At 50.4% G+C, this 25,598-nt stretch overlaps 2 protein-coding genes across 2 annotated transcripts in view; one reads left to right on the top strand and one right to left on the bottom strand.

The window, feature by feature from the left end:
* The first annotated feature begins 56 nt into the window (after nucleotides 1-56).
* On the top strand, nucleotides 57-24,254 carry KCTD10 (potassium channel tetramerization domain containing 10). The gene is given in 10 exon segments (XM_006176147.3): nucleotides 57-186; nucleotides 6,074-6,287; nucleotides 14,540-14,709; nucleotides 17,239-17,325; nucleotides 17,632-17,684; nucleotides 18,940-19,135; nucleotides 21,504-21,608; nucleotides 21,610-21,639; nucleotides 21,641-21,700; nucleotides 21,702-24,254. Coding segments are annotated over 10 exon segments (942 nt in total). The 5' UTR covers nucleotides 57-183; the 3' UTR covers nucleotides 21,726-24,254.
* MYO1H (myosin IH) overlaps nucleotides 24,238-25,598 on the bottom strand; it is a 100,402-nt gene continuing 99,041 nt past the window's right edge. The window contains exon 32 of the mRNA XM_032471652.1: nucleotides 24,238-25,003. Within this exon, the coding sequence (XP_032327543.1) occupies nucleotides 24,980-25,003 (24 nt within the window). The 3' untranslated portion in view covers nucleotides 24,238-24,979. The remainder of the gene's footprint in view (nucleotides 25,004-25,598) is intronic.

The raw sequence follows: 25,598 nt of genomic DNA, 5'->3' as shown, positions 1-25,598 counted from the left end.
GAAATCAGCCCATATCTAGGAGCACAACGGATCCTTTAGAAAGGTGCTCTCTGCGGGGCGGAAGTAGGGCGCAGACAGCGGAAGTTCCCGCCCACGTCCCGCCTCCGCCCCGGCTCACGCGAGCTGGGTGTTTCCTGTCTCTCTCAGTCCGGGTTTGGAGACTCCGGCGTCCTCCGGCTTTTCATGGTAAGGAGGGCGGTGCCCACCGACTGGGGTCTCTGGGAGGCCGAGAGAGCGAGGCAGAGGCAGAGTAGAGGAGGCAGGGACCGAGAGGAGGGGGTGTGGTGGCGGGCTGTCGCGATAGCGGACAGGCGGTTGGGGGAGTGGATGGGGGCGAGGCCGAGGGTTGGGGGAAGGGCTTTGAGTGGAGAATTTGTGTGTGTGTGTGTGTGTGTGTGTGCGCGTGCTGGGATCGGGGTGAGGGTGGGAGTTCCTGGCATTAAGGGCGTTTGGGCTTGGGGAGTAGGTGTGTGCGTGGGTGAGTAGGGGGAATAATCTCTTAAGTCTTTAGTGTTTGTTGGAAATGAGATTTGGTGATTGTCAAGAGAACAAAGAGATGTCATTGAAGACGGACTTTTAGGGTGGAAAATGAGGATACGGAGAGTGTTGTGGAGAATGGGTAGGTTATGAGAGGGCGAGGTGGGATTCCTTGTATTGGCGCGTTTGGGGTTTTTTGGAAGTTGTGCAAGAGTTGCTGGGTTTCTGGAAAGTGGCGAAGGAGCTTCCAGGTGCATCTGAATACACGGTCCAGTGGAGTGGAGGAAAGAAATAGAGGGAGCCGGAGAGCAGGTGTGCGTTTGATGCTGGTGACTCTGTAGAGGGGTGCCAGGGTACCTTCCCCACAGAGACCAGCACCTTAATAGGAGCCTGAATACTTACGTAGTCACTTCTGTTGAAGCCCAAGATGGCTACACCTAAGGAGCTGGGGATGCCTCACACTCTATCGACTAGCTGTTGGAAGGTTTCTCTGTGCTTGGAATCCTTCAAGGGTCTGTTCCTTGAATACCTCTTTTTCTCTGGGTGGGAATGACCAAAGTTCAACCCAGACCCTCTTTTTACTTGTCTGTTCTGGATCTCTTCCCTGGTAAGTGCAGCCTGTAGGGAACATCCGTCCCAAGGCCACTGCTGGAAAAAAAAAATGACTCAACCTCTGTCTTTGGACGGCTCCATTTTGTGCAAAATAAGTTCCACCAGAAAGGAAGAAGGCACTAACCAGTGGTTCTCAAACTATGGTTCCCCAGACCAGCAACATCACCTGAGAATGGTTAAATTTTTTAGCCCTATCATAAAGTCAGTCTAGGCATGGGGCCAAGCAGTCTGTTTCAGCAAGCCCTGCAGGAGCTTAAGAGTAATGGTTTCTTGACTTGGGATATGTAGTGAGAGGGGAGTGGGAGTAATAGTGGGATACTTGTGATACTTTTCTTCCCTTAAAAATGGGATTGACGATAACATTTTACACACTACACTGTTCAGAGAAATAGGGTAGTGGTTTGTGTGCTAAACACAGGAAGAGAAAGTAATCAACAAAATGCTTGGAAATAGCAGTTGCTGTCCTATAAGTTAAGTTTTAGATGCAAAATGATATTACAGTTATGTAGCTGATTGAATTTAGTTTGGTTGAAATGAAACAGCAGACTTTTCAGAGTTGTAGAAATTCCCTCAGTTTGGAGGGGGAACCAGTTTATAATTAGCCTCAAGGCAGTGACTCTTAGATCTAGCTGGTTAAAGAAACACCTTAGCCTTGTGGCTCTCAGCGCTGGCGGAACATTAGAATCACCTGAAGAGCTCTTTAAACAGTAGTTTCTGAGCTGCCAGGCCCCTCCCCAATTTGCTTAATTGTTCTGCAGTGAAGCCAGTTGTAGCAGTACTTTCTAAAGGCACCCAGGTGATTCCAGTACAGCCAGGGCTGGGAACCTCTGGTCTTAAATATTGAGAGGCAGAAGGGAAACCACACGAAATACTTTAACATTTACTCCTTGAGAGATTGTGAAGATTATGGCTTTAACTTCATTTTACAAGTTAGGAAACTGAGACTCAGTGAAACCGTTTGTCTGAACATCACACAGGACTGTGGTCCAGGTTTGCTAAACTCGTTCAGACCATACTCACAGGGGAGACAGTTCTACAGAGAGATGTAGAGGAAATTTCTAAGAGTGACGGATTTGGGGCCTTTTTTTTTTTTCCTGTTGTACTTACCTGGGTCTCATTTCAAGTCAAGGGTTTTTCCCCTGGGGCTGATTTTTATGTTTTAAGCTTGCATAGAGTTGCTTCCTGTCTATATTCTGAAGCTGAGAAATAGGGGCTTGCTTTTGTTTTTGATGGTTTGGTTTGTTTTTATGTGTGGTCAGGAACTCACAGGGCCCATTGAGCAAGAGGTTGGGGAGTTTCTCCCAAGACCATGAAGTTAAATGTAGCCTGATTGGAGTGAGGGCTACACAGAGCTTTTGGAACAGTGGGCTGCAATCTTGGCTGCACATTGGAATCACCTAGGGAGTTTAAATTCAGAAATTCTATTGTCCAGGACCCCCCCCCCCCCCACCGCCCCAGCAAACCAATTAAATCAGAATTTCCATGGATAGGGCCCAGGCATCAGTATTTTTTTTTAAGTGGAAAGCTAGTGTTTAGAGCCATCTACGGTGTGCTCAAGGGAGGTGGGAAAGAGAAGCTTTGACTTCTTCATCTAATTGGAATAAACTGAATAGAGTTGGTAACCAATACCTCAAGTATTAATTACCAGTTTTGCTCTCTCCTGCCCACCTCCCCAACCTTGTTAATAATGAAATCAAGCCTTTAAAGCAAGTTAAAAAGCAGACTCTCAGCAGGGATGGCTGGGGAGTCCTCCGTGGAGAGGTTTGCTGAGAGAGGTTCATTGTCTGCTGCTTTGTGTCCTCTGCTCCCTGTGACTCAGGCTTAGGGACTTGAGCACAGCCAGAACCTTTTTTCCAAGGGCCTCTCCTAGTATTGATGGACCTTTGAAAGGGTGGGCTCCAGAAAGGCTCAGGGCTTTCTTTGTCTATTCTCAAGTCTCAAGCTAAATCAGGATGGTTTCTACTTTTATCTTTTAGTAATTCAGCGAATGTCAGCAGAGCTCGAGATGATCTCCAAAGAGAAGATAATTTAAGACTTTCAGAGCATTCTCAGATAATCATAGTTTGAGTGCTTCGTGTTGGAGTGTTTGCTCTGAGCCAAGGGCGGGGCTGAGCACTCTCTGTGGCCTCCCTCCTCGCAGCCCTGGGAGGGAGGTGTGGCGGTGGTCCCCACCTGACAGCCCGGACTAGACTCAGACAGATGGCTCCTGCAGGCTCCCGCAGCTGGTAGATGGCGGGGCCTTAAACTCAGGTCTGCCTTCCAAAACCAAGCTCTAAACCACAGGTGGCCTCCCATCTTTTATTCAGAGCTCTTTTGTACTTTCTGGAGGAGGGGTGGGGCCTTCTTACTCAGTTTATAAGTCATAGCTGTATGTATACAAAGCACATCCATTGATAAGATCATGGGCTTGAGGCCAGGCAGGACTTGCCCGCCTCTTTCACTTGCTTTGTCACCAAGACACCTCTGTCACCAGTGCACTTTGGGAAGTGACTGAATGTCTGTGTGCCCAGGTATCAGAATCTACAAGATGGAAAGAATGGTAGCTGTCTTCCAGCATTGTTTGGATTTTAAGTGATTGTATGTGTTGATCAAAATTAAAATTATCTTCTGGAAGGGAGGCGTGGGAAAGGCCTTAGATGGGCTTTATGGAGTGATGGAATTGTTCTGTCTTGACTGGAGTGGGGGCTACATAGATGCATAAAGTGATCAAACTCTACACTTAAAATACACTTTACTGAATGCAAATTATCTTTCAAAAGGTATCAGAAAGCAAAAAAAAAAAAAAAAAGAAAAAAAGTACAGTACATAGAAGTGTCCTTTATGACTTTTTTTGGTCTCTTTCATGGTAGGTGCCTTACAAAACGTACAAAAGACACCATTTTCCAAAAACATACTTATTTTTGTGTAAATTTAGATCAGAAAAGGTATTTCCATTTAGGGGCAAATTTTCTTAACTAACCCATCCCCACCTGCTCAAAAAATGCAAACCCGGAACTATAAGCTTTTTTACCCCCTTCCAGGTCTTAAGAGTTTTCAGAAATTCTTTATTCCCATCAGCTCTTTCTGTCACCCATGGACAACACAACATGTCTTTCTAGGGGAGATGGTTGATGGTAACTGTTAGCGTCAGGTCTTTGGGACCTGATTTCAAAGGAAGGCGGGAGGGAGGAGCCATGGCTTCCTTTTGGCCTCTGTCTTTTGTGTTTGGTATCAGGTCCTAGAGACCCCAGGTGAGCGAGGCCTGAGCTTCTGCAAACCTTGTGATGTTTTCGCTAGATGAAGCTGAAACAGTTTCTTGAGAAAACACTTTTCTCTCCAGGAGGCCATTCTTCCTCTGACACTCTGCAGGGCCCTGACACCAGTTCCCCACTGGGTGATTTCCAGGCTACTCTTTTGAGGGGGTAGAGGGTCAGGCAAATTGGCCCTTGTCTCTGCTGTTACCAGTGGATGGCAGGTTGCCACCCATTGGCCCCTTATCCCATTTAAAAAACAACATTTGTGTTTAATCAGTTATAAACATAATACCTGTTCATCGTGGGAGAGCTGAAAAAGACAGACAGACATAAAGGATTTTTTAAAAAATCCTTTTTCAGTATCAGGGTATAGTTTTTAAAAGTTTTGTTTTGTCAGTGCCCTCCAGCTGGAACTACCAAGAGCATGTCTGTAGTCAAACAAAGTTGGGTTTATTTCCTTGATGCATTGAGGGAGACCTGTGGGGCATCTCAGAAAGAGATTCGGGCTTGTGACAGGTGATTTTGGGATAAAATCAGGAAGTGGGGCTCTGCTCTGCATTGGATGCTGTCGAGAAACAGGGCTGATTCTCTGATTGGGTCTCAGTAATTCCTCACTTGGAGCGGGGAGGATAGGATGAGGCTCACGCTCTAATTGGTAAAGAAGCAGCCGTGGCTCTTATTGACCATTTTAGGAGGGACAATGTTCTTGTTTTTGTGTGTTCAGGCATAATTACAGAGTGGCCTCATTTGTATTTTGATCCGACCGCCTTGTCTGATGGTGATGTGTTGTGAAATCATTCATGTTCTGGGGGAACCCTGGGGCCTCGCTAGAGGGGCCAGGCCAGCTGCTGGCTGTCAGGGGCTGCTTTCTCAGTGCTGTGCCCCAGGTTCAGTGAGGACTTAGCCTCCTCTTGGACATCTTCTCAGCTATAGGATTTTACCTATTCAAGAAATGTTTTCTTTGAGTACACCTGTGCCAGGTACCAGTCTCCTTTTCTATGTCTGCTTAAACCAGGCACTACGTCTGTGTCTTTGAGATGGTCACAATAACTGGCAGTGCTATTAGGGAGGCTGTCCTCAGATCTTACTATTTGAGGTGACACTAAAGAAGTCTCTAACTTTGCAATAACTCGCTTTGAATTTTTATGTTTGTTGTTGAGTGCTTAGAAATACTTTTTCCCTATCAGGGGATGGTAGTTGAGATCCCACTCGATTTCATAAAAGCTTGTTTTCATCTGTAATTCAACTGAAAGGTGGTGCTTTCAGCTGTTCCAGGGTGCATGACAATAAGGAAACAGAGACCTGGGCAGTGCTTTTGGCTGTTTTAGAATACAGCCAGGGTGTTCATTTATACAAGTAGCGGGCAAAGAGGAAGTCCCGGTAACACAAGAGTTGGTGCAGACTTGAACCTGCAGGGTCAGCCGGTAAAGTCAGTGTAGGAGGCTGTCTGTGTGGAGTTTGGGGCAGATTGGGGCATGCATGCCCCTCCCCAGGGGTCATCTGACACCCCAGCTCCCACCACTTGTTTCCCTGCTAGCCTAGTTGGCCTCTGATTTTAAGAGAAGCCATAAATCCAGATTTTCCTGTAAACTCTTCCGAGTTGTCAGTGTTGGAAAAACTTTGTTTTCAATGCACTATACACTTGGATTAAGCAAAACACATCTGGAGGCCAGATGCAGCCCACTGGCTGAAAGAAGTAAGCCAGGCCTGGTGCCTTGACCCTGCTGACCGCGTGTCTTGTCCCCTGGCAGGAAGAGATGTCAGGAGAAAGTGTGGTGAGCTCAGCGGTGCCAGCGGCTGCGACCCGCACCACTTCCTTCAAGGGCACGAGCCCCAGCTCCAAGTACGTGAAGCTGAACGTGGGCGGAGCCCTCTATTACACCACCATGCAGACACTGACCAAGCAGGACACCATGCTGAAGGCCATGTTCAGCGGGCGCATGGAAGTGCTCACCGACAGTGAAGGTAAGCCCAGCCTCCAGGGCCAGGGTCGTGCCTGCAGTTGAGGGCTTCCTCCTAGTTCAGAAATCCAACAAGACAGGCAGTGCACTCAGGCCCAGGTTTCCTGTCGTGCTCAGTGTTATCGGGCGTGCAGGGAACCTTGAGAGTGAGTAATAGGGAGACCAGATCTAATCGGGGGTGTGGTCAAGGAGGGCTTCCCTGAGGAAGTGTCTTTTAAGCTGAGACCTGTGGATGAGTAAGAGTCAGCTGCGGGTGGGGGAGGTATCACAGACTTGACTTCGCTGTTGTTTTGCAGTGTGACTTTGAGAAAGTTACTCCCCTGCCCCAGGCCTCAGCTCTGGACAATGGACGCTGGACCTGGTGTCCTAGTTGGCTGTCTGCCAGTTCTCTCGGTGATGATTCTGTGACGTCAGAGTGAAACTCATGTGTGACAGAGCTGTGAGCATTTTGTCTGGACCCTTGTCCTCCTAGGATGGGGTCCTGACAAAGACTCGCAGACCTGTATATGAGTCACAGCTCCCCATTTTAGTGTCTGGTGGCCCCGGTCAGGTGGTTTAATCTGTTACTGTCTCATTTCCTCATCTGGTGAATGGGCCCAGTGATACCCACCCCATGGGGCTGTTGGCTCGCAGTAAGTGCTCAATATATGTATATTCAATGCATTTTTTTTTCTTTTTTGTGGAAAGTCACATTAGTAAAGGGCAAATAATTATTTAAAATGGTCCCCCTTGCCATAACCACTTCCCCTCAAGCTAGAACCTCCATGAGGGAACATCCTTTCCTGGCTGGGTTTATGGGGCAGGTCCCATGGGGTTTAAAGGTGGCCCCCTCCTTCATTCCTTGGCCTGAGCTAATTTAGGACCAGGCCAGACCGCAGCCTGGCTTGACCCTCTCTCACCTGTTCCTGAGGCTGGCTTCTACGCCCATGTGTCTGCCTTTCTTGGGATGGTAGTTCCCAGAAGGGTGGCAGGTTTTCACACAGTGGGTGGGACTGGGGGCCCGAGGTGGTGGCACAGTGTGTTCTCTGATCCAAAGAGGGCTGAGGCCTATCCTCTGTGTCCCTGGAGGCCTGTACCTCAGCTTCTCTGGGCTCCCTGGAAACTTGGGTTTCCAGCCCAGCAGCAGGTGAGTGAGGTCAGAGCCTTTTATGAGTGGGAGGATCCCCTCCGCGGGGCCACACCCAGCATTGCCCGGGAGTGTTTGTGGAAATCAAGACAATGGCACCCCAGCTGCTGAAGGAAACAGACCTTATCTGAGAACCCAGGATTGTTGTGGCTTTTCTTCCGCCCTCCCCAGTCTCTGGTGGGGCTGAGGCTGAGTCGCTTCAAAAGCAGCGGTGAAACCTCGTCTCCTTGAAAGTTGTTGCCTTGGTGGCCAGATGCCAGGTGGCAGAAGAGAGTCTACTGGCTTTCCTGTCCCCCAACTTGGAGACTCAGGAGAGTGGAACCAGGGGGCGGGCGCGGGCTTCTAAACAACTGCTGGAGGATGTCCTTTCCTGGTGCTTCCTGGAAAACACAGCATCTCCGGGGAAGCAGTTCTGTCTTTGACACTCTGAACCTCAGTGGTTTTCACGAGCACTCCAGCCCCCAACCCCCGTCACCCCACCTTCACGTCGTCGGTGAGGAAAGCTTACAGCGTGGCCTTTTATGGGTGGTGTTTCATTCAAGTCTCACCTTAACCCCTTGAGGGGCGGCTGCTGCTGTTACCGCTTGGTGAGTGAGAGATGCGCATCTCAGAGAGGTGAAATGCTTTTTCAAAAGCTATGGAGCTAGAAAAGCTGATGCTGTACCGAGGACTTGCTGGCTCTTTCGGTCTGCTGTCCGTGGTTTGGTGTGGCTCCCACCCCTGGGCCATGTGGCCCAGCCAGTGGCTTAGTACTGAAGCCCTTTAGGGCCTGGGATGTCAGGCTGGGTGTCCGGCCTTCCAGCCAGCACTGTGCTGGCAGAGCAGTCCTGTCAGCCCCTGGCGAGTGCCCTGCACAGCCTGACTCGCAGCCTGCATACGCCCTCCGATCTATAAAATGGGGCAGTCTGCCCACATCACACAGCTCACCCCGGCCTCCCGGCAGGAAGCCTGTCAGCGGCAGTGGTTTGCCACAGACAGGCCAAAACACCAGGTGCAGCTCATCCAGGTGAGGGAAGCCAGCAGCACTGTGTGCTGGTAAAGGACAAGGGCTCTGAAGGTACCCAACAAGCATGTGCTCTGTTGCCAGAAACCTCTGCAGGATGCCCGAGGGACTGGTTGCTTCTGGGGAGGCGACCCAGGCTTCCAGGTTGGGGGCAGACTCTCTTGCACTCTGTGCCCTCCTGCCCATCTGAGTTTTATACCCTGTGTGTGTAGTTCCTCAGCCGAGAAGATCATGGGTATTGGAGTGAGATGGACCTGAGTTTGTGTCCCGCTATCACCTGATAACAGTCCCAGGTCACACCTATGGAGCTGTTTCTTTGTCGGGCTTTGTGCTAATTTAGGCTCATTTGCCCTTCCCTGGTGACGTGGCAGTGGGCGAGTGACTTTTTCTCTGAGCCTGTTTCCTCATTTCAGAGTTGTGAATGATAATGCTTTTCGGGGTTGTCACGGGGATTACGTGAAGATGGCAGAAAGCCCTTGACAGAGTGCCTGACACTTGGGGAGACTGAATGGGAGCTGTTCCTTGTTGCTTTAGTCCTGTCTGGGCTGGAGGTAGAGGTGGAGGGAAGCCCTTGGTGGCGTGACGGAGTGCGGTGGGGGGGGTATGGGGAGCCATCTCAGCACGTGGGGCCCACCTTGGCCTTGAGGGATGAGAGTGCTGCAGTTCCACGTTACCCCTACAGAGGTCGCTCTTCTGAGAAGCCACTGGCAGGGATCAGGCCCAGACTTCTCAGAAAGATTCAGTTCTTACAGTGCTTGAATTTCTCCCTGAGCCCTTGTCAACATCGTCGTTGGCAGGTGGGTTTATGTGGCACCTTTGGGAGTACGAGTTCTGTCTGGCACTCACCCGCAGTTACCCGCTTCATCCTTGTGGCTTGGTGTAGTACTTTCCCCCCTTGAATGGCGGCTGGTTTCTTGCTAATGGAGTATGTAAGGACGAAGTATGTGAACTAGGTTAGAAGAGTGTCATTAATCCAGGTATCAGCACACATTCCCTAGAAAACCAGTGGGGAAGTCAGTGTAATAGGTGGGAAAAACCGCGTCACCCCTTTCCCTGAGATCTTTCCCAGGCCTTCTGCCTTTTGCAAAAACTCTGAAATATGGTGAAAGCGTTTAAACTGTGAATAATATAATAAACTCCCCTGTGCCCCGACTTGGACAAGGACTAAAACGTGCCCTTGCCCGACGGGGCCTCTCTTGATCTTCTGTTGGCCTCTCTCCCCTCCAGAGGTAACCGCTAAGTAGCCTGACTGTGGAGTCCCTGGGGTGGATTTCAGTCTTGGCTGCAGAGTGGGTCACCCTTGGAGCTGACTTCTGCTGCCCTGGCCCCCAGAGTCCGACGTAACCGGACAGGATGTGGTCGGCGTTAGGACTTTAAGAGCTACAGGAGCCGGGACTGAGAACCAGTGGGCTGGCTCTTCCCATCAATTACTTTACTACAGCTGTTGAGGTCCCTAAATAATGATTCATTGGAGGTTTTTTGGTTTTTTTTCCAAAGATGTTATGGTGTCTAAACAGAAAAAAAATGGGGGGGCAAGAATTAGGTCTGTTATTTATTTATTTAATAGGAGTACTGGGGATTGAACCCAGGACCTTCTGCATGCTAGGCATGCATTCTACCACTGAGCGCCACCCTCCCCTGGCTTGGTGCATTTCTAAACATTATATAAACAGTGTTACGGTGTTGCATAGTTTGCAGGCTTTTTGCTTTTGCTTTTGCTTTTGCTTTTGTTAGCATTTACGCTTGTGAGATTGATCCCTAAGAAAATAGCACTAGTTCAGACATCTTCCTGGAGTGGAGTGTTCCATGCTAGGAGTATCCTACGGCTTATGGGGTCGTGTTCTGTGATGGTTATTTAGACGGTCTCCAGCGTTCACTGTTAGGAAGATTGTCATTCTTAAACGCTGTCCCTGTTGCATGTGTGTTTCTCCAGGGCCGTGCTTCCCAAGCTTGGCCACACCATGGCACGCCCAGAAAGTCGTATTTTTACTTTGGTAAATGAAGAGAGCCAGCCAGCCACCCCAGGGGCTGCAGCATTCAGGTCTTACCCACAGTGGGAGCTCTATCCTAGAGTTTATTCCCAGGAAGGGAATTGGGGGTCATAGCCTCAGTTTGATTAGATATTAGCGGTTGTGTCAATTTATACTCCCCACAGGGTCTGGGCACTGTCAGTGTTTACTTACTGCCAGTCTGATGGCTGTGATACAGTACTCTGTTGTTTTATTTAACATTTCCTAATGTCTTTTAATGGATGTACTGGGAATTGAACCCAGGACCTCATGCATGCTAAGCACGCGCTCTACCACTGAGGTACACCCTCCCTCCTTAACATTTCCTTATTTCTAGTGTGTTGAACATCTTACGTTTGTTGGTCACTTGTGTTTCATCATTTAGCTGTCGGACAGTTATCTTGTTTACACATTTTCCCATTTTCTGTTTTTATTGCTTTGTAGAAGTGAATATTCCGGTTTTCTTTATGGTTTTATGTTGTAAATATCTTCTCCCAATCTGACTGTTGACTTTTTTGATGGTGTCTTTTGATACCTCAGTTTTTACATAATTTTTTACATGTACGTCTTTGATCTATCTCAGTCAGTGGTGCTCAACCAGGGAGATTTTTGACCCTCAGGGATGATAGGCAATGTCCAGAGACATTTCTGGGTGTCAGTTTGGGGGTGGGAATGTTACTGGCGTCTTGTGGGTAGAGACCAGGGAGGCTGCTATGTCGCCTACAATACGTTGGACTGTCCCTCCGTAACATAGGATTACCCAGCCTAAAATGTCAGTAGTGCAGAGAAAGGTAGAGGAACCCTGCCCTAGAGATTCAGGAATGAGGCGGCTTCCTAGAGTCTGAATTTGTAACAAGTACCTTAGGCGACTTATGAACAGGCAAAGTTGAGGACTATAAAAATATAAATGGTACTGTGGTGAAAGCGAGGTCAGTGAAGGCTCCCTGGAGGAGGTAGAGGGTGGGGAAGGAGAGAGGAAGTACATGTCTGCTTCTGGGAGGAGGCGAGCCCACGGCCCAGATGCCCACCCCTGAGAAAAGCCTCCTCCCAGGTACGGGAGAGCCAGGCAGACTCCCTCCTGGGGCTGGATCACGTCGCCTCTGGAAGCTGCCGCCACTCCTCTCTATTCTCCAGCCTTGATGTCGTGTGTCAGGCTCACCGTCAGAGACCTGATTTGAGTGCTGCCAGTAGCCCTGGCCTTGTGCTCTGTGCTTCCTGTGTGCTCTCTCATCTTACCTTTATGCCAGCCCCTGAGGCACCATTTTTAGAACAGGAAACCTCTGGACAGAGAGGTTGAGGCTCCGACGTCACCCAGCACGTAGGCGCTGAGCTGGCTTTCCAGCACAGGCCCTCACTCTTAACCACCGTGCCTCAGCCCCGCGGGAGCCTCTGTGTCTGCCCACCCCCCACTCCCCGCGCTGCTCTGCAGCCCCCGGCTGCCCTGACCCCACCAGCCTCCCCGAACTGCCCAGCTGCTCCTGGTGCAGGAAGGACGCCCCACAAGCAAGAAGCTGCTTGGCTTCCATTAGCTCTTTGTGCTAGGGACTGGAGCTCTTTGAAAGGGATCAATTCCTGCTCTGAAAGCAACTAAACTATTTTGAAGTCAAAATGCTAATTGAAACCTCATGGAGAGTGTGCCTGGCTGTGCCCTTTTTTTTTTTGCCCTTATTTGTCCAAAGTATGATTCCTTCGCCGCAAGCATTTCCTGGCGGCATTCTTGAGCCGGAGCCCAGTGTCACGGTCTGCCTATTCGTTTATGAAAACTCTGGACCTCACTTGGGTAGTTGATTTCAGGGGCCTTCGTTCTTTCTGAGTAGCAGGGTTGTCCACGCATCAAAGGCAGATGAGGACGTTTTCTTCCCGGAGCAGCTGGGTAGAGTCCGTTGCCATTTCTCCCAAAGACCGATGTTCTACCTGACTTCTCAACTCCGGTGAAAGGAGTTTTCCTACAGTTTCTTGCTTATTCTTTGTGGGCTGGTTCTGCCTCCTCAACTCGGGAATGTCCCTGAACCTCTCTGTGGCTCTGTTTTCATCTGTGGAAAATGCAGGAGAATGCGCCTCCCTCAAGAAGAACTGTTGGGAAGATGATACAGTCTTTCTATCCTTGAGAGCGCGTTGGAAGAAAAGCACGTGGTCTGGGGTAACACAGAGCTCGTGAGCTGGTAGCGTGTAGGCCCTGTGCTTTGGCTGCCCTACGGTGGGTTAATGACCAGCTTTTAAAAAAAATTAGCTTACTGTTCTTTAAAAATTAGGAGATTTAACGGGAAATCTGCATTTTTGGCTTGGCCTGGTGTATCAGAGGCTCTTGCTCCCTTGGGCCTCGTTGCTGCCTGGCCGCTCTCGGTTGGAGCAGAAAGAGCCCCGTTCCCCGGGGGCCGGGCCTGTGCTCTGATCAGCGACCGGCCTCAGCCCGCCTGCCTGCCCTCGGCTGTCCTGCTTACTCAGGGCCCCTGTGGGCACCTGAGCTGTATAACAGGTTCCAAGTCCATGCTTTGTGGTCTCAAATGGAGAAAGAAGCAGAGGATGATGGTCAGTGGTGCTGTCAGGTGAGGGCATTTAGGACACTGTGAAGGCCTCGCCCTTCCTTGGAACCGGAGTTAGACTCCAGGCCACTCGTTGCATTGTGTTTGCCCCACTGTACTTAGGAAACCATCGCGGCATGGAAGTAAGCACCAAGCAGAAGGCTCTGGAGGGACGATATCAGACCTTTATCCAAAGGCCCAGGAACCGTGGGCTGGAGAAGTAGTTGCTGGAGGGGAGCGTGGAAATGGCTTTGTTATCGACTCTCCTGGTGATTGTGGCAAAGAGCACAACTATTGCACCAAAACACGAGAGCATACTTGGCAGGGCTGGATCTCGGGGAGGTGGGCCGACTCTTGACTCTGGATGTGACGGGGTGTCAAGGCTGCTCTTGGCCTTGGTTGGCCTCTGCTGCTGATCCAGGGCCTGGGATCTGAGGGGAGGACTGGGGAGGACACAGTGGCCTTAGGAGTGGAATTGTGGCCCTTTTCCCAAACTGAGAGCAAAGGGGAGGGGAGCGGGGGGCAGAGAATGACTGATTCCTGTGTAAGCCGCCTCGCTGCCCTGGGCACTGGCGGTGCCTCCCCTGCAGTGTGCAACAGGAGACTGGGGGCCCCTTCCTGAGGTGGCCCTGCTGGTCCGGAAGGCTGGGGCTTCTCTGTCTGCCTAGCTTCACATTTTCTCTTGAGACGTACTTGATCTTTGTTCCATCCCTACTGCCCTTTCCGGTACCGCCTTCTCTTCCCAGGCTCCAGTCCTCTTTCCTCCTCACAATAGTATTTGCATATCAGTGGAGGAATTTTGAAAAGCTATGGATGTAATCTTATGGAGGAGTAGCAGGCATCGCAGGCCAGTGCCCAGATGGGAGGTGGGAGAGGATGTTGAGAAGCGGAAGGGCTTGCCTTGCCGCAACCCCCAAGAATTTTTCACCGTGTCTGATTCTGGTCAGCAGCTGGGACATGTTTCCATAGCTCATAAATACAAACACTGGCCCCCCCCCCCCCCATGTTAGACTGAACTGCTGGAGAGCAGAGTCTGTCTGGTTTACCATTTTATCTCTGATAGCTGTCATTAGCCACTGAGGGCTTGTTTGGGGGGTTCTGGATGGGACTTCCTGTGGTGGTGCTGGTGAGTGTCTGGGGGTCACCCCTGGGAGCCAGAGGACACAGTCTGCGGGAATGAGCCTTCTGCTTCCTTAGAAGTGGCTCTGTTATTCGGGAGTTTGAAGAAAGCATTGTTGGAAAAGGGAGTAAGTATTTTCACTCCGGAAGCCTTTTCCCTGTCACTGGGATGTGGTCATTTGGACCGTTTTATCTGGGTGTGGTGCACTAGGCCCCCTTAGGATATTCTTGGCAAAGGGATTTTTGAGGGGACTTTAGAAACATACTTTTAGGATCCAGGGGCCCTGGCACCCGAAAGAGGCCAAGATCTATGAGTCCAGGGTGTGGTTGTCGGGGCCAGCAGGATCTGGGCCTTTGCTGGTAGGTGGGCAACCCCCTCTGTGGCCCTGCCCTCCCCTAGGGGGTGGAGGGAGCCAGTCCTCAGTGCCTTCGAAGAGGAGCACCCAGGTAACGAATCCCCCACTCCTCCCACCGCAGGCTGGATCCTCATTGACCGGTGTGGGAAGCACTTTGGTACGATACTCAACTACCTTCGTGACGGGGCGGTCCCCTTGCCCGAGAGTCGCCGGGAGATCGAGGAGCTGCTGGCAGAAGCCAAGTACTACCTGGTGCAGGGCCTGGTGGAAGAGTGCCAGGCAGCCCTACAAGTAGGTGTCAGCCTCTCTTCCCCTGTCGGCCGGCCCACCTGCCTTCCTCACTCTCTGCAAATGAGGGCGGGTCCTCCCTCCACGAGCTGCTGTGAGTTAGTGAGTTAACCTGGGGCCTCTCCCCTCTGGCCAGAGCGACCCGTGAGAGGCCCCCCCTGGAATGTTTAGGCCACCTGACTGCTCTTGGGCTTATTTCAGCCCCGTGGTGTTGGGTCCTGAGTGCATTGCAGCCCTTGAGTGCTGAGCCAGAGGATATAAAACTTGATCCATTTTCTGGGCATATTTGGGACTCTGTCTCGTCCGGTGAGTCACTGTTGAGAGCCCAGCGTGATCCCTTCAGACAAACACCCTCCTATGCTGGACCTGGGGCAGGACCATGGGGGTCAGTCCGGTGATAGTAAAGTCCCTACAAAACCAAAATGCTTCTGGATACAGCCCGCAGCCGTTGATTTCCGGGCTAATTAAGACATGGCAGAGCATCGGAGGAGTCCCTTTGGGCTGTCATGGGAATCGGATCTGTCTATGGGAGGTCTTGTTTGTGTGCCCCCGAGCCACGTGTCTGTGTGCCCCCCGACCCCGGAGCGGTGCCCGTAATGCCTGGCTCCCCAGGGAACTGCTGTTTGCACACAACGCCTCTACTGTAAATCTAACAATGTTGTGGCCTTTATTATTTTTATTTCACTTTCTTTATTAAAATAATGCACATAAAGCATTTAAGAAGTCAAGTTATATTAAAAATAAATAAATAAGTAAACTGTGATAAAAAAAAAAAAGTCAGGTTAGTATTGTAAGCAAGATTAATGTCAAAACACTCCCGTGTGCCTTCCACCCACTCCCACCCCTGAAGCGGCCTCTTAATTCTCGCATCAGTTCTCTTTATTCCCATATTTCTTATGCTATTTATTGATATTTCGGTTTTCAGCATTATCTACCTGCATTACTAGAGAAAATTAAAACTTAGTTCATGCACGACCCCAACCACTACCATTCTTGCACGCACATATGCCTTCTACCCGTGTCGTTTATCACAGTTTTGGTTAAGTCAGTATTCAGAGTTTCCACTGGATTATGTAAACATTGTTAGCAGTTGAGCCACAGAGTATACAGTGATCATTTCCTTTCTTGTGTGACTTTTTGGTTTGCCAGAATTAGTGACTGCGTTGTTGTTTTTTTGTTTTGTTTTTTGTTTTTTGTCTACTTGGTTTTCTGAATAGTATCCCTAATTCAGCGTTAAATCCTCAGAAACGTCAGTCTCCTTTTGGTCTGTTCAGACACAGCAGGGAATCTCTGCTTCACCTTTGTCTTAGAGACATGCCCTCTGGGTTCCCACTTTTTGGTTTCTGTTAGTCTGAGGTTAAGCCTCCAGGACTATCCTCCTAGTTTCTGTCGCTTTTATCATTCTGTTTTCCCAGAGGGTTTTTTTCAGTTTTGTCTTTTCAACCCTCCGTTGAATTTTTCATTTCTGCTATCGTGTTTCTAATTCCCAAGAGCCTTCTCTTGTCCTTTGAGTGCTCTTTTTATATAGCAGGCTGATCTTGTTTCATAGGACGCAGTATCTTCTCTTGTCTGTCCGATGATGCTATTTGAAGCTTTCTTTCTGTGGCCTTCATTGTGTGACTCCTTCCCTTACTTTTTCTCTTTGTTTTGGTCTCATATTTGAGAGCCTTTCCAAGAATAATCTGATGGTCCTTGGTCTGTTGAAATTTAAGAGTAGGACTCTTAACAGGCTGTATGTATTGATCCTTATTGTCCAGTGGGCTTCAGTGGCAGATATTAAGTGGAAACCCTCCATGTCAGAATCTGTAAGCCTCTTTTTGGACAGATGGTTCCTGTAGAGGAATCCTCCACACACTCTCTTGCCTGGTGGGTATAAACCTGACTGGCTGCCTTCTGAGATCTGGGGGTGGGAAGGGGCCAGGGTTGGGCGGGGGTCCAACTGGGGGTTTCACCAGTGCTTCTGCCGACTGGCCAGCAATCCTCTGCTCTTGCCCTGTGCCCACCAGCCTTCAGAGCTGTTAGTAGAAAGTCTCCAGAATTCTTTCTCATCCACTGACTTAGGTTTCTGCTTTCTCTTCCTCCTTGCATATCACTCACCTGAGATCTGATTTCCACCCTTGAATTGTTGACATCTTTTGTCTGCCAACCTCACTTCTCCTGTTCTTTTTCTCCTTATGGGCTTATACCTTTTTATTCCTCTGAAGTCGCTGCCGTGGGGTTTCAGGAGCTTTGATGCAGTCATATATCGTCTGCCATGTGTAAGGTTTATTTTTGAGCAGCTCCCTGGTTGTGAAAATGTGTCATTGTTGTTACTGTTTACCGAGCACCCTGGCATGCAACAGTCCTGGCCAAAGAGCAGGTGCACTGGAGAACTCCCCTCAGGTCGGCCCCCACCCTAACTCACTGGTGCTAGGAGTCCTGCTCTCTTCCCAGCCATGGCTGCCCCATCTCCCTTCACCAGAGCCTGTCTTTGCCTGGCAGGCCGCTTAAACAGCAGGCCCCCCAGGCTGAAAGCACATTTTGTTCCAGCAGAACAAAGATACTTATGAGCCTTTCTGCAAAGTTCCTGTCATCACCTCATCCAAGGAAGAACAGAAACTTATAGCGACTTCAAATAAGGTATGTTGGAGGCACCTTTGTGGCATTTCTTTTGCTCCCAAAATGACGGAGGTTCTTTTGAGTAAGTTTTGAAAGAAAACCATGTGTAATTGCCTGAGCAAGGCCTCAGAAGGGGTCAGGAATGGGAACCTACAGCTCATCTTGTGTTGCCCCTGGTGTTGGGTCATGCGGTCTCCGCCTCCAGCCCCACCCCAGCCAGCTGCGAGCTCTGAGGGCGGGGCCCCAGCACCATGGGAGGTCGGTGGCTCACTGCATGCACCTGCACGCCGAGTAACTCTCTCCTTCCTTTTTCAAAACAACCCACAGCCAGCCGTGAAGTTGCTCTACAACAGAAGTAACAACAAATACTCATATACCAGGTAAGGTCTTGGCCAGAAAAGAAATCCACACGCTAGTAAAACCGCCGCGCGCACCAGCCGGGCCCAGCTGCCCTGTTCCCTTCATTTGAGGATGGTCCTTCTGCACCTCTAGAATGCCCCGAGGGGTGTGAAACCCAGTTCACCCATGCCGTAAAACTCGCCCTCTAGCAATATACAGTTCAGTGGTTTCTATTATACTCAGTTGTGTAGCCACCACCACTTCATTTTAGACCATTTTCATCACCCTAGAGGGAAACCTTGTGCCCATTAGCAGTCGCTCCCCATTTCCCTGCCCCTTCCCACCTCCCCCAGCCCTTGGCAACCACTGTTTTGCTTTCTGTTTCATGCATGTGCCTATTCTGGACATTTCATATAAATGTAGTCGTACGATAGGTTGCTTTTTGTGGCTGGCTGTTTTCACTTAGTGTAATGTTCATCCGTGTTGGAGCATGAATTGGGACTTCATGCCTTTTTACGTCTGAATAACATTCCATTGTACAGAGAGACCACGTTTTATCCGTTCATCAGTTGATGGACAGTTGGGGTTGTTTCCACTTTTGGGCCGTGAGGAACGATGCTTCTGTGGCCTTTCGTGCACACACACACACACACGTTTTCATTTCTCTTGGGTAGATGCCCTAGGAGAGGCATTGCTGGGTCATGTGGTAACTCCAGGTTTAATCATTTGAGGAACTTCCAGACTGTCTTCCCAAGTGGCTACACCATTCCATGTTCCCGGTAGCGGTATAGATGGGTTTCTAGAATGCTTTCCGGCTCCTGGGAACATGGGGCTCTAAGTCAGGAGCTTAAGGGATATAGGGGGATTTGACACAATTACTCAAACCCGTGAAGGGACCCAGGATAAAGTCTCCCTTGGGTGGTTCACTCGGCTACTCACGTGGCTTGGGGGACCCCCTTCAGTGTCCCCACCTGGCACCTGTGCCCGCAGGCCCCACGTTCCCAGCATTCCATCTCTGGCTGCTGCACAGGGGAGCGGCCCCTCTGGTACCCGGCTAGGAGCACAGGCTTAGAGGCCGGAGCTCTCTCTGTCATTTATTTGGCCTCAGGCGATGTTCCTGACTTCTCTGACCCTCTCTTTCCTTTGAGCAATGAGGACTGTAGTTGCTTCTCTTGTGGGCTTATCGCGAGGATGAAAAGAGATGGTGGGGACAACGGGCCCGGCATGTGCCAACACTCCACCGGTGGTGGCAGTTACTGCCAGCTTGTAATCACCTTATCAAATGCTCTTTTGCAGCAATTCTGACGACAATATGTTGAAAAACATCGAACTGTTTGATAAGCTGTCTCTGCGCTTTAACGGAAGGGTCTTGTTCATAAAGGATGTGATCGGGGACGAAATCTGCTGCTGGTCCTTCTATGGCCAGGGCCGCAAGATCGCTGAAGTCTGCTGTACCTCCATCGTCTACGCCACCGAGAAGAAACAGACCAAGGTAAGGGCCTCCAGAGGACGTTCTGAGTGGCTGGTCTGAGATCTGTACTTGCACAACTTTGCTTTCCACTTGAGCAGAGTACTCTCAAAGAGGGGAAGGCCTGGAAAATGCTTTCCTTGGTTCACGATTGCCCATTGTTAAAATATTATCTCTTGGGCCCTGGAGAGATCCAGGTGTAGATCTTGGGAAAATGATGGCCTTTGAGCAAGTAGAGATGATCGTGCTGCACCCGCGTTCCTTTGCCGTAAGTGCTGGCTCAGACCTGGTACCCGTGTGTACCCGCTGTCGGCGTCTCCTCCGCGGTCAGTGCTCCGACACCCATGCTGCTCCTTGTGTCCCCCATGCCACAGTCCTCTCCTGCCAGGCCACGTCCATCCCGCTCCTCGGGAGCAGTGCTGCCTTCAAGATCTTGACCTTGTCATGACCTGCTACTTCCTTGTCATCTGTCTGTCCTCCTGTCTTACCCACTGCCCTGGAACTGCCTTCCACCCTCACTGGCCCCGCTCAGCCCTCCTCATGAACCTCGATGGCTGCCTTCCCAGCACACGACTCCCTGATGGATCCAGACTCTGGATCCATTTTTATGTCCTCCTCCCCAAACCAGTGGACCTGCCCTCTCCCTTGGCCTGTCACCGCACTGTTCTGCAAAGCTAGATCACACCGCCAGGTGCGGTGGAGAGTGGGTCCACTGTTCACGGACGTTCCCTCCCTTTAGGGCTTCTGCTTGCCTGCCCTCCTTCGGTCTGGTTCTGTGTGTTTTTAAGTCATATCATACACTCTGTCGTTTTCCTTTTCAACCTATCGAGGGGAAATCTGGTGATCAGGGACACACACGGTAGGTCTCCTGAGGGCCAACTTCCACACATCGGGTCACCTTCGTACAGATCCGTGGGTCACCTGCCCAGGTTACTATCACTCTGCAGCCCTTGGAGCCCACAGCTCCATGTGATCCTAGAGCAGCCTCAGAAGCAAAGCACAAATGAGAGAAAATCAGACCATGAAGTAGAAACCAGAGTTCAGACTTCTTAAAACATCTTGTTCAGTATTTAGAACATATCCTAAAACATACACCTTGTTTCAAGGGAGCCAGGAAGGGAAAAACTCTTAGAAGAGGTTCTTTTTTTGTTTTCAAAGGTAGTGGGGAACAGAATCGTTCCCTCTTTCTAATGCATTAGCAAGACACATGCCTCTTTTCTCCCATGAACTTTTTTTATTTCTTTTATTTATTAATTTTTTTTTGGAGGGGGAAGTAATTAGGTTTGTTTTTCATGGCGGTACTGGGGATTGAACCCAGGACCTCGTGCATGCTAAACATATGCTTTACCACTGAGCTATACCTCCCCCGCACCGTGAACTTTTTTTTTAGGGCTGTGAATTTCACTTGTGACTTGACTCCCCATTTTGTCACAGTTTGGTTTTTTATATATGTGGAGTACCTCTGCCCTTGGATATTAGAAGCCAATCATCACACTGATTAAACTTTAACACAGTGACTTGGTGTTTTTAGAGCTTAGCAGGGAGCGAAGGCACTTAGAGACTGCGCGGTCTGATCTGTTTCTAAGTTTGCGGCCGGGTTCCCGAGCCAGCGGAGCTCGTGTTTGTGCAGCTGGTTGGTGGCAGGGCCAGGACGGAGGCCCGGGCCCCTCTCCATGGCTCCCTGCACTCTGCTTCCTGTCCCCAGGGCTGCCTCCTTTGTGCACGGAGGTGGTGTTGGGGTGGCTGCCCTGTAGGAACAGGATCCTCCTCCTTTTGTTCAAACTTCTGGGTGCTGTGCTTTGCAGCTGATGCTCGTGTTTTGCTGTCTCAAGTGACTCCAGGCGTTCCACTTGAGTTTTTGCATAGTTGGCGTCCTCCCAGGGCAGCATTTCACGTGCTTTATCGATTCTTACTGACTCCCTCTACGGTGAGGGTCCAGTTGTTGCGGCCCACTCGGGCAGCCCTCCTCTGGCTCGTGGTGCCTGACCTCCGAGGGCAACAAGCGGACACGTGCTTTACTGAGCGGGAGCTGTCGTGTCCATTTCATGAGGGTCCCCAGCTGGTCCCTGTTGGGAAAGAAAGCTGCTTTATGGTGTGGAGTGGCTCGTGTGCGAGGGTGCAGCTCTGTCTGTTAGAAGCAGTGTGTTGAAAATGACCTAGATGTCTACAGGAAGGGAAACTGAGGGGGCAGCGAGACCTGTTCCACTATACCCCTTTTGTTTATTGTGAATTTAGTGCCTGTTGAAAGTAAAAACAGCTTTAAAAAATGACGGTCTTAGGGAGCCCTGGGGTCCTGGTTTAGCCGGGCGGCCCTGTGTGCAGTCCCGGCGGCAGTAGAGGTGGTGGGGTGTGTGATGCTAACTTACCTGCCTTGTGCGTTGTGGGGACGCAGGTGGAGTTCCCTGAAGCCCGGATTTATGAAGAGACCCTGAACATTTTGCTGTACGAGGCCCAGGATGGCCGGGGACCTGACAACGCGCTCCTGGAGGCCACGGGCTGGGGCAGCCGGGCGTTCCCACCACCTGGACTGAGGATGAGGAACGGGAGCGGATCGAGCGCGTGCGGCGGATCCACATCAAGCGCCCGGACTGACCGGGCCCACCTCCACCAGTGAGCGGGCAGTGGGCCCTGCGCCGCCCCCTCCGCCCTCCTCTGCCCTCCTCCTCCTGCTGTGCACTCAGATCCTCCGGCCCCAGGAACCTCTCGCTTCCCTCAGAGGCCAGAGATGCTTTCGTAACAAGCCAGATGGCGATTTTGGTATTTCTTGACCAGGTGAATGGATTGTCTTTACCCAGGTGAATGCACCCCTGCCGCTGAACAAGCTGGGTCCAAGGTCTCTGCTTCCCCGAGAACCCGAGGAGCCCGGGAGCTGGGCTGTCTGGGCTCTCGGAGGAAGGGTGTGAATGGTGATGCGTAAGTGAGAGCTTGTTTGCAGTATTTATTTTTGTGAATGTTGACTTCCGATTTTAGCTTCTTGGGTAGCCTTCCCTCCAGGGTTCATTCAGTCTGTCGGCGCTGAGAAGGGTCCCGTAGTTGCTGGTCCCCTGAGGTGTCTGCGATCTCCCTGTTTCACAGCCCTGCAGCCCAGCACGCCAGCCCCGGCAGTCTCCACCGCCTAACAAGCGACCCGTCCCGCCGCGGGCTCCACGCCTAGAGCTCTTTGGCCAATAACCGCAGCCCGCAGCGATAGGGGTGGCGCTGGGGGTTCCTGCCACTCACTTGCCGTTCCTCGCAGAGCTCTAGGTGCCCAGCTGTGTGGAAGAGGCAAGCCCGTCAGCCCCTGGGCTGATCTGTGGTCTGGTGTCTGTGGGGACCCCGGTCGGTCTGGCTCCTGCCCCTCCCCCGCCCTCCCCGTTGACCGTTCCCTTCCAGGAAGGCCCCCAGGCCTGCCCACGGGCATGGCGCGCACACCGCTCCCCTGTGGGATCCATTCTTCCCTCCTCAGCCTTTTCCCTGTTAAGTGGGGCTTACCCCAAGCAGGCGCCCTGTCCTTTGTTTAGAAGAAATTAAATTGTGGCCCCAGACTCTCTGTCCTGGTGTCCAGCCGGACCACCACCCCTCAAACCAGCAGCCTAAGGATGGCTGCCTGCCGTAAACGCAGCCCTCACCTGGAGATCCCCGCCGTGTCTTTGCCTCTGGTTTGTAGACAGTGGAGTGTGGCCATCAGTGAGCAGAGGGGTAGGATGTGCAGATCCTGTGGGGTCTGGTCAGTGTCTGAATTAGTGTTTGGTTCAGGGACGTGTGTGACTGGATGAGGATGTGTGTTCGTGGCTTCGGGCTGCTGTCTGCACGGCGCCCGTGTGGGACGGACGTTCCCGGTTACCTACCTCCCAGTCCCCTCTGTGCCCGGGACGGGACAGAAGGGAAGTTGTGACGAATATGGGTGGTTGAGACTAGACTAGGTGTAGTAGTTAGAGGGAGATGTGAATGTGTGCAAGGTAGTGGATGGATTTTGTCTGCTCTTCAAGGGAAAGTTACTGTTTTATACCAAAGGTATTAATACAGGCGGCCTTTGACACAGTGTATTCCAAAAAAACGAGTTTATATTTTGAAATGGTTTTTACAGCTCAGACTTTGTGCTCACCGCCCTACTTGTGACAGTTGTACGCCTTTATTTTGTATCCAGCAGCAAAGCCTACAGCAAAATCCTCAAACAATCATGACTGAACCTAAAAATCACAGATAGGGTAGGTGCTTCTTAATCTGTTATGTGGGAAACTTTCATATTAGGCCATTTGGATTTTATAAAGCACTAATGAGGATGTGGGGGGGCATAAGTACTATTTCATAAACATTTTATACTGTTGAAGTTTTAAATATCCACCCTGCTGTTTGGGTTGGACTTTTTTAGAAAGTGAATGTCAATGCTGATGTTTCCTGTAGGAATGGGAAAAGCTGTGGCATAAATCTGTTTTTTTAAATGTTTATGTGAAGAGTAAGTCTGTGGAGCAGTCTGATTTGTTGGGGCTTCTGCACCCCCGGACCTAATGGTTTTCTGGCCGTCTCTCTACTTCCGTGTTTCCTCCAACTTTGAACTTGTAGTTTGGAGTCTTTGCTTCCCTGGGATGTGAATGAGTTCGTAACACATTCCACGGTGAGCGATGCTGTTAGCGGCACACAGCCAGGAGCCGACAGTGTTGGCTGGGCCAAGCTCTGTTATCATGTATGTTCTACGTGGAGCCAATTTCTTTTATGAGCACTAAGGGCAAACAAAAGTCGGTATTTCCATTTAAGAACCATCCAAGTAAAACACTGGCCTAAGATTTGGTAAAGAGTAAAGTTTTATTACCTGCTAATAAATTACAGTGTAAAAAGCGGAATAGCTTTGGGTCCCTTGTAATCAGGATTTTTCAAATAAGTCATTTGATGGGTGCCTGGCGGCCTCAGCCCAAGACAGGTCTAAGCGCCGTCCTCCTGCAGGAGCTGAGCTGGGTGGTCGCTGGCCAGGGACCCCGGCCCTCCCTCAGGAGGGTGTGCTCTCTAGGGCTCCACCCAGAGTCATTGTAACACGTGTGTGTCCTGGACCTTTCTGTCTCTCTGTACGATGGAAAAAAATGCTCTGAGCTTTAGATGTAGTCACTGTATGTTGTACAAGCATTTCTGGACATATGTAAAATAAAGGTTGTGTAACGCTTCTGTTTCAGTCTGTTTTCTGGGTCTTTTCAGAGACGCCCAGCACAGTCTAGGCACTGAACTGCAGTGCAGTTTACAGCAAAGAGGGCAGAGTTCCCACCTTCGACTTCTTTATCACCTGAAAGCTGCTCAGAGTGAAAGAGATGAGTCCTTTTTTTTTTTGTAAGGTTTGAATTTAAACACTGAAAGGAAGTCTCGAGCGAAAATGCCTGAGTTAGTGAAAAATCGGACCATCAGCTGGTGTCACCTCTGATTTAACATTTGGGGTGGGGAGAGCTACAGCTCACCACCCGACCTAAGGATGTGAAGGAGCTGGGTACGTGTCTAAGTTCCATTTATTTAAAGCAAAATTCAAATTTTGCAGCTTTATGCTTTCAGACCATAACTTCATTGTGCCTCAAGGGCAGTCACCCCCTCTTCCCCCCTCCCAATCCCAAGTGACAGGTTCAAGTACACACAGAGTGTAGGTCCTACTGGAGATGTTAAAACCACCCCTTGGGTGACCTGAGGTTGGCTCCCTTAAGAGGACGTTTCAATTTAGTGCCACGGAGCACCTGAGGGGTTGGGCTTTGGCATAAGAAGCCACTCCGTATCTTCAGGGGCGATCCATTTCCTGGAGCTGCTGTACGTAACCTTCGCTTGCAGTGTTGCTAAGCTGGATCAAATCCCACTTCCTGGGTGCTTTCCACAGTCGGAGCAGAAACAGTGACAGGAGAGGTTAGATGGCATCCTCTGTCAGGACTTTATTCGGACCGACACCTGGGAGACGGTACGTGAGAGGTTCAGGTGGGAGGACGCAGTTACCACCCCAGCCGTCCGTCCGTGAGCGCAGACGGACTGCCGGCAGCAACCCCCCCACCCCCAACCAGACGAGCCTGGTCTGGGAATCTGTTAGCTTCAGCCTCAGCCAGCCAGGAAGGAGGGTAGGGTGTCAGTTTTCAGACAGCATATAAACTGAAAAACCACCTTATATTTTACATTAAAAATCACGCTTAAATAGTTTAACTTGTCCCCAGAGGAGTAAAGTGTGTTCACTTTACTGTTTACGTCCACGAAACAGTCTCATAGGTAACTGTGTGGGACGCTCCGTGTCGTTAGACCACTTTTTAATCAGTTTGTAGCAAATTACGATTACCTGGTTTATAATACAAAATACATCCTACGCTCCGTGTCGTTAGACCACTTTTTAATCAGTTTGTAGCAAATTACGACTACCTGGTTTATAATACAAAATACATCCTAGAGATTCAGCCCCCTCGGCTTTCAATATTTCCCAGCAAGACTGGATCAAGCTTTCGAGGGGAGGGCAAAGCACAGAGAACCCAGGCTTGACCTTCTTAAGATGGGAGTGGTT

This window comes from Camelus ferus, chromosome 32 (genome assembly GCF_009834535.1).
Source record: "Camelus ferus isolate YT-003-E chromosome 32, BCGSAC_Cfer_1.0, whole genome shotgun sequence".
NCBI classification, from domain to species: domain Eukaryota; kingdom Metazoa; phylum Chordata; class Mammalia; order Artiodactyla; family Camelidae; genus Camelus; species Camelus ferus.
This window is presented reverse-complemented; position numbering and strand designations above follow the sequence as displayed.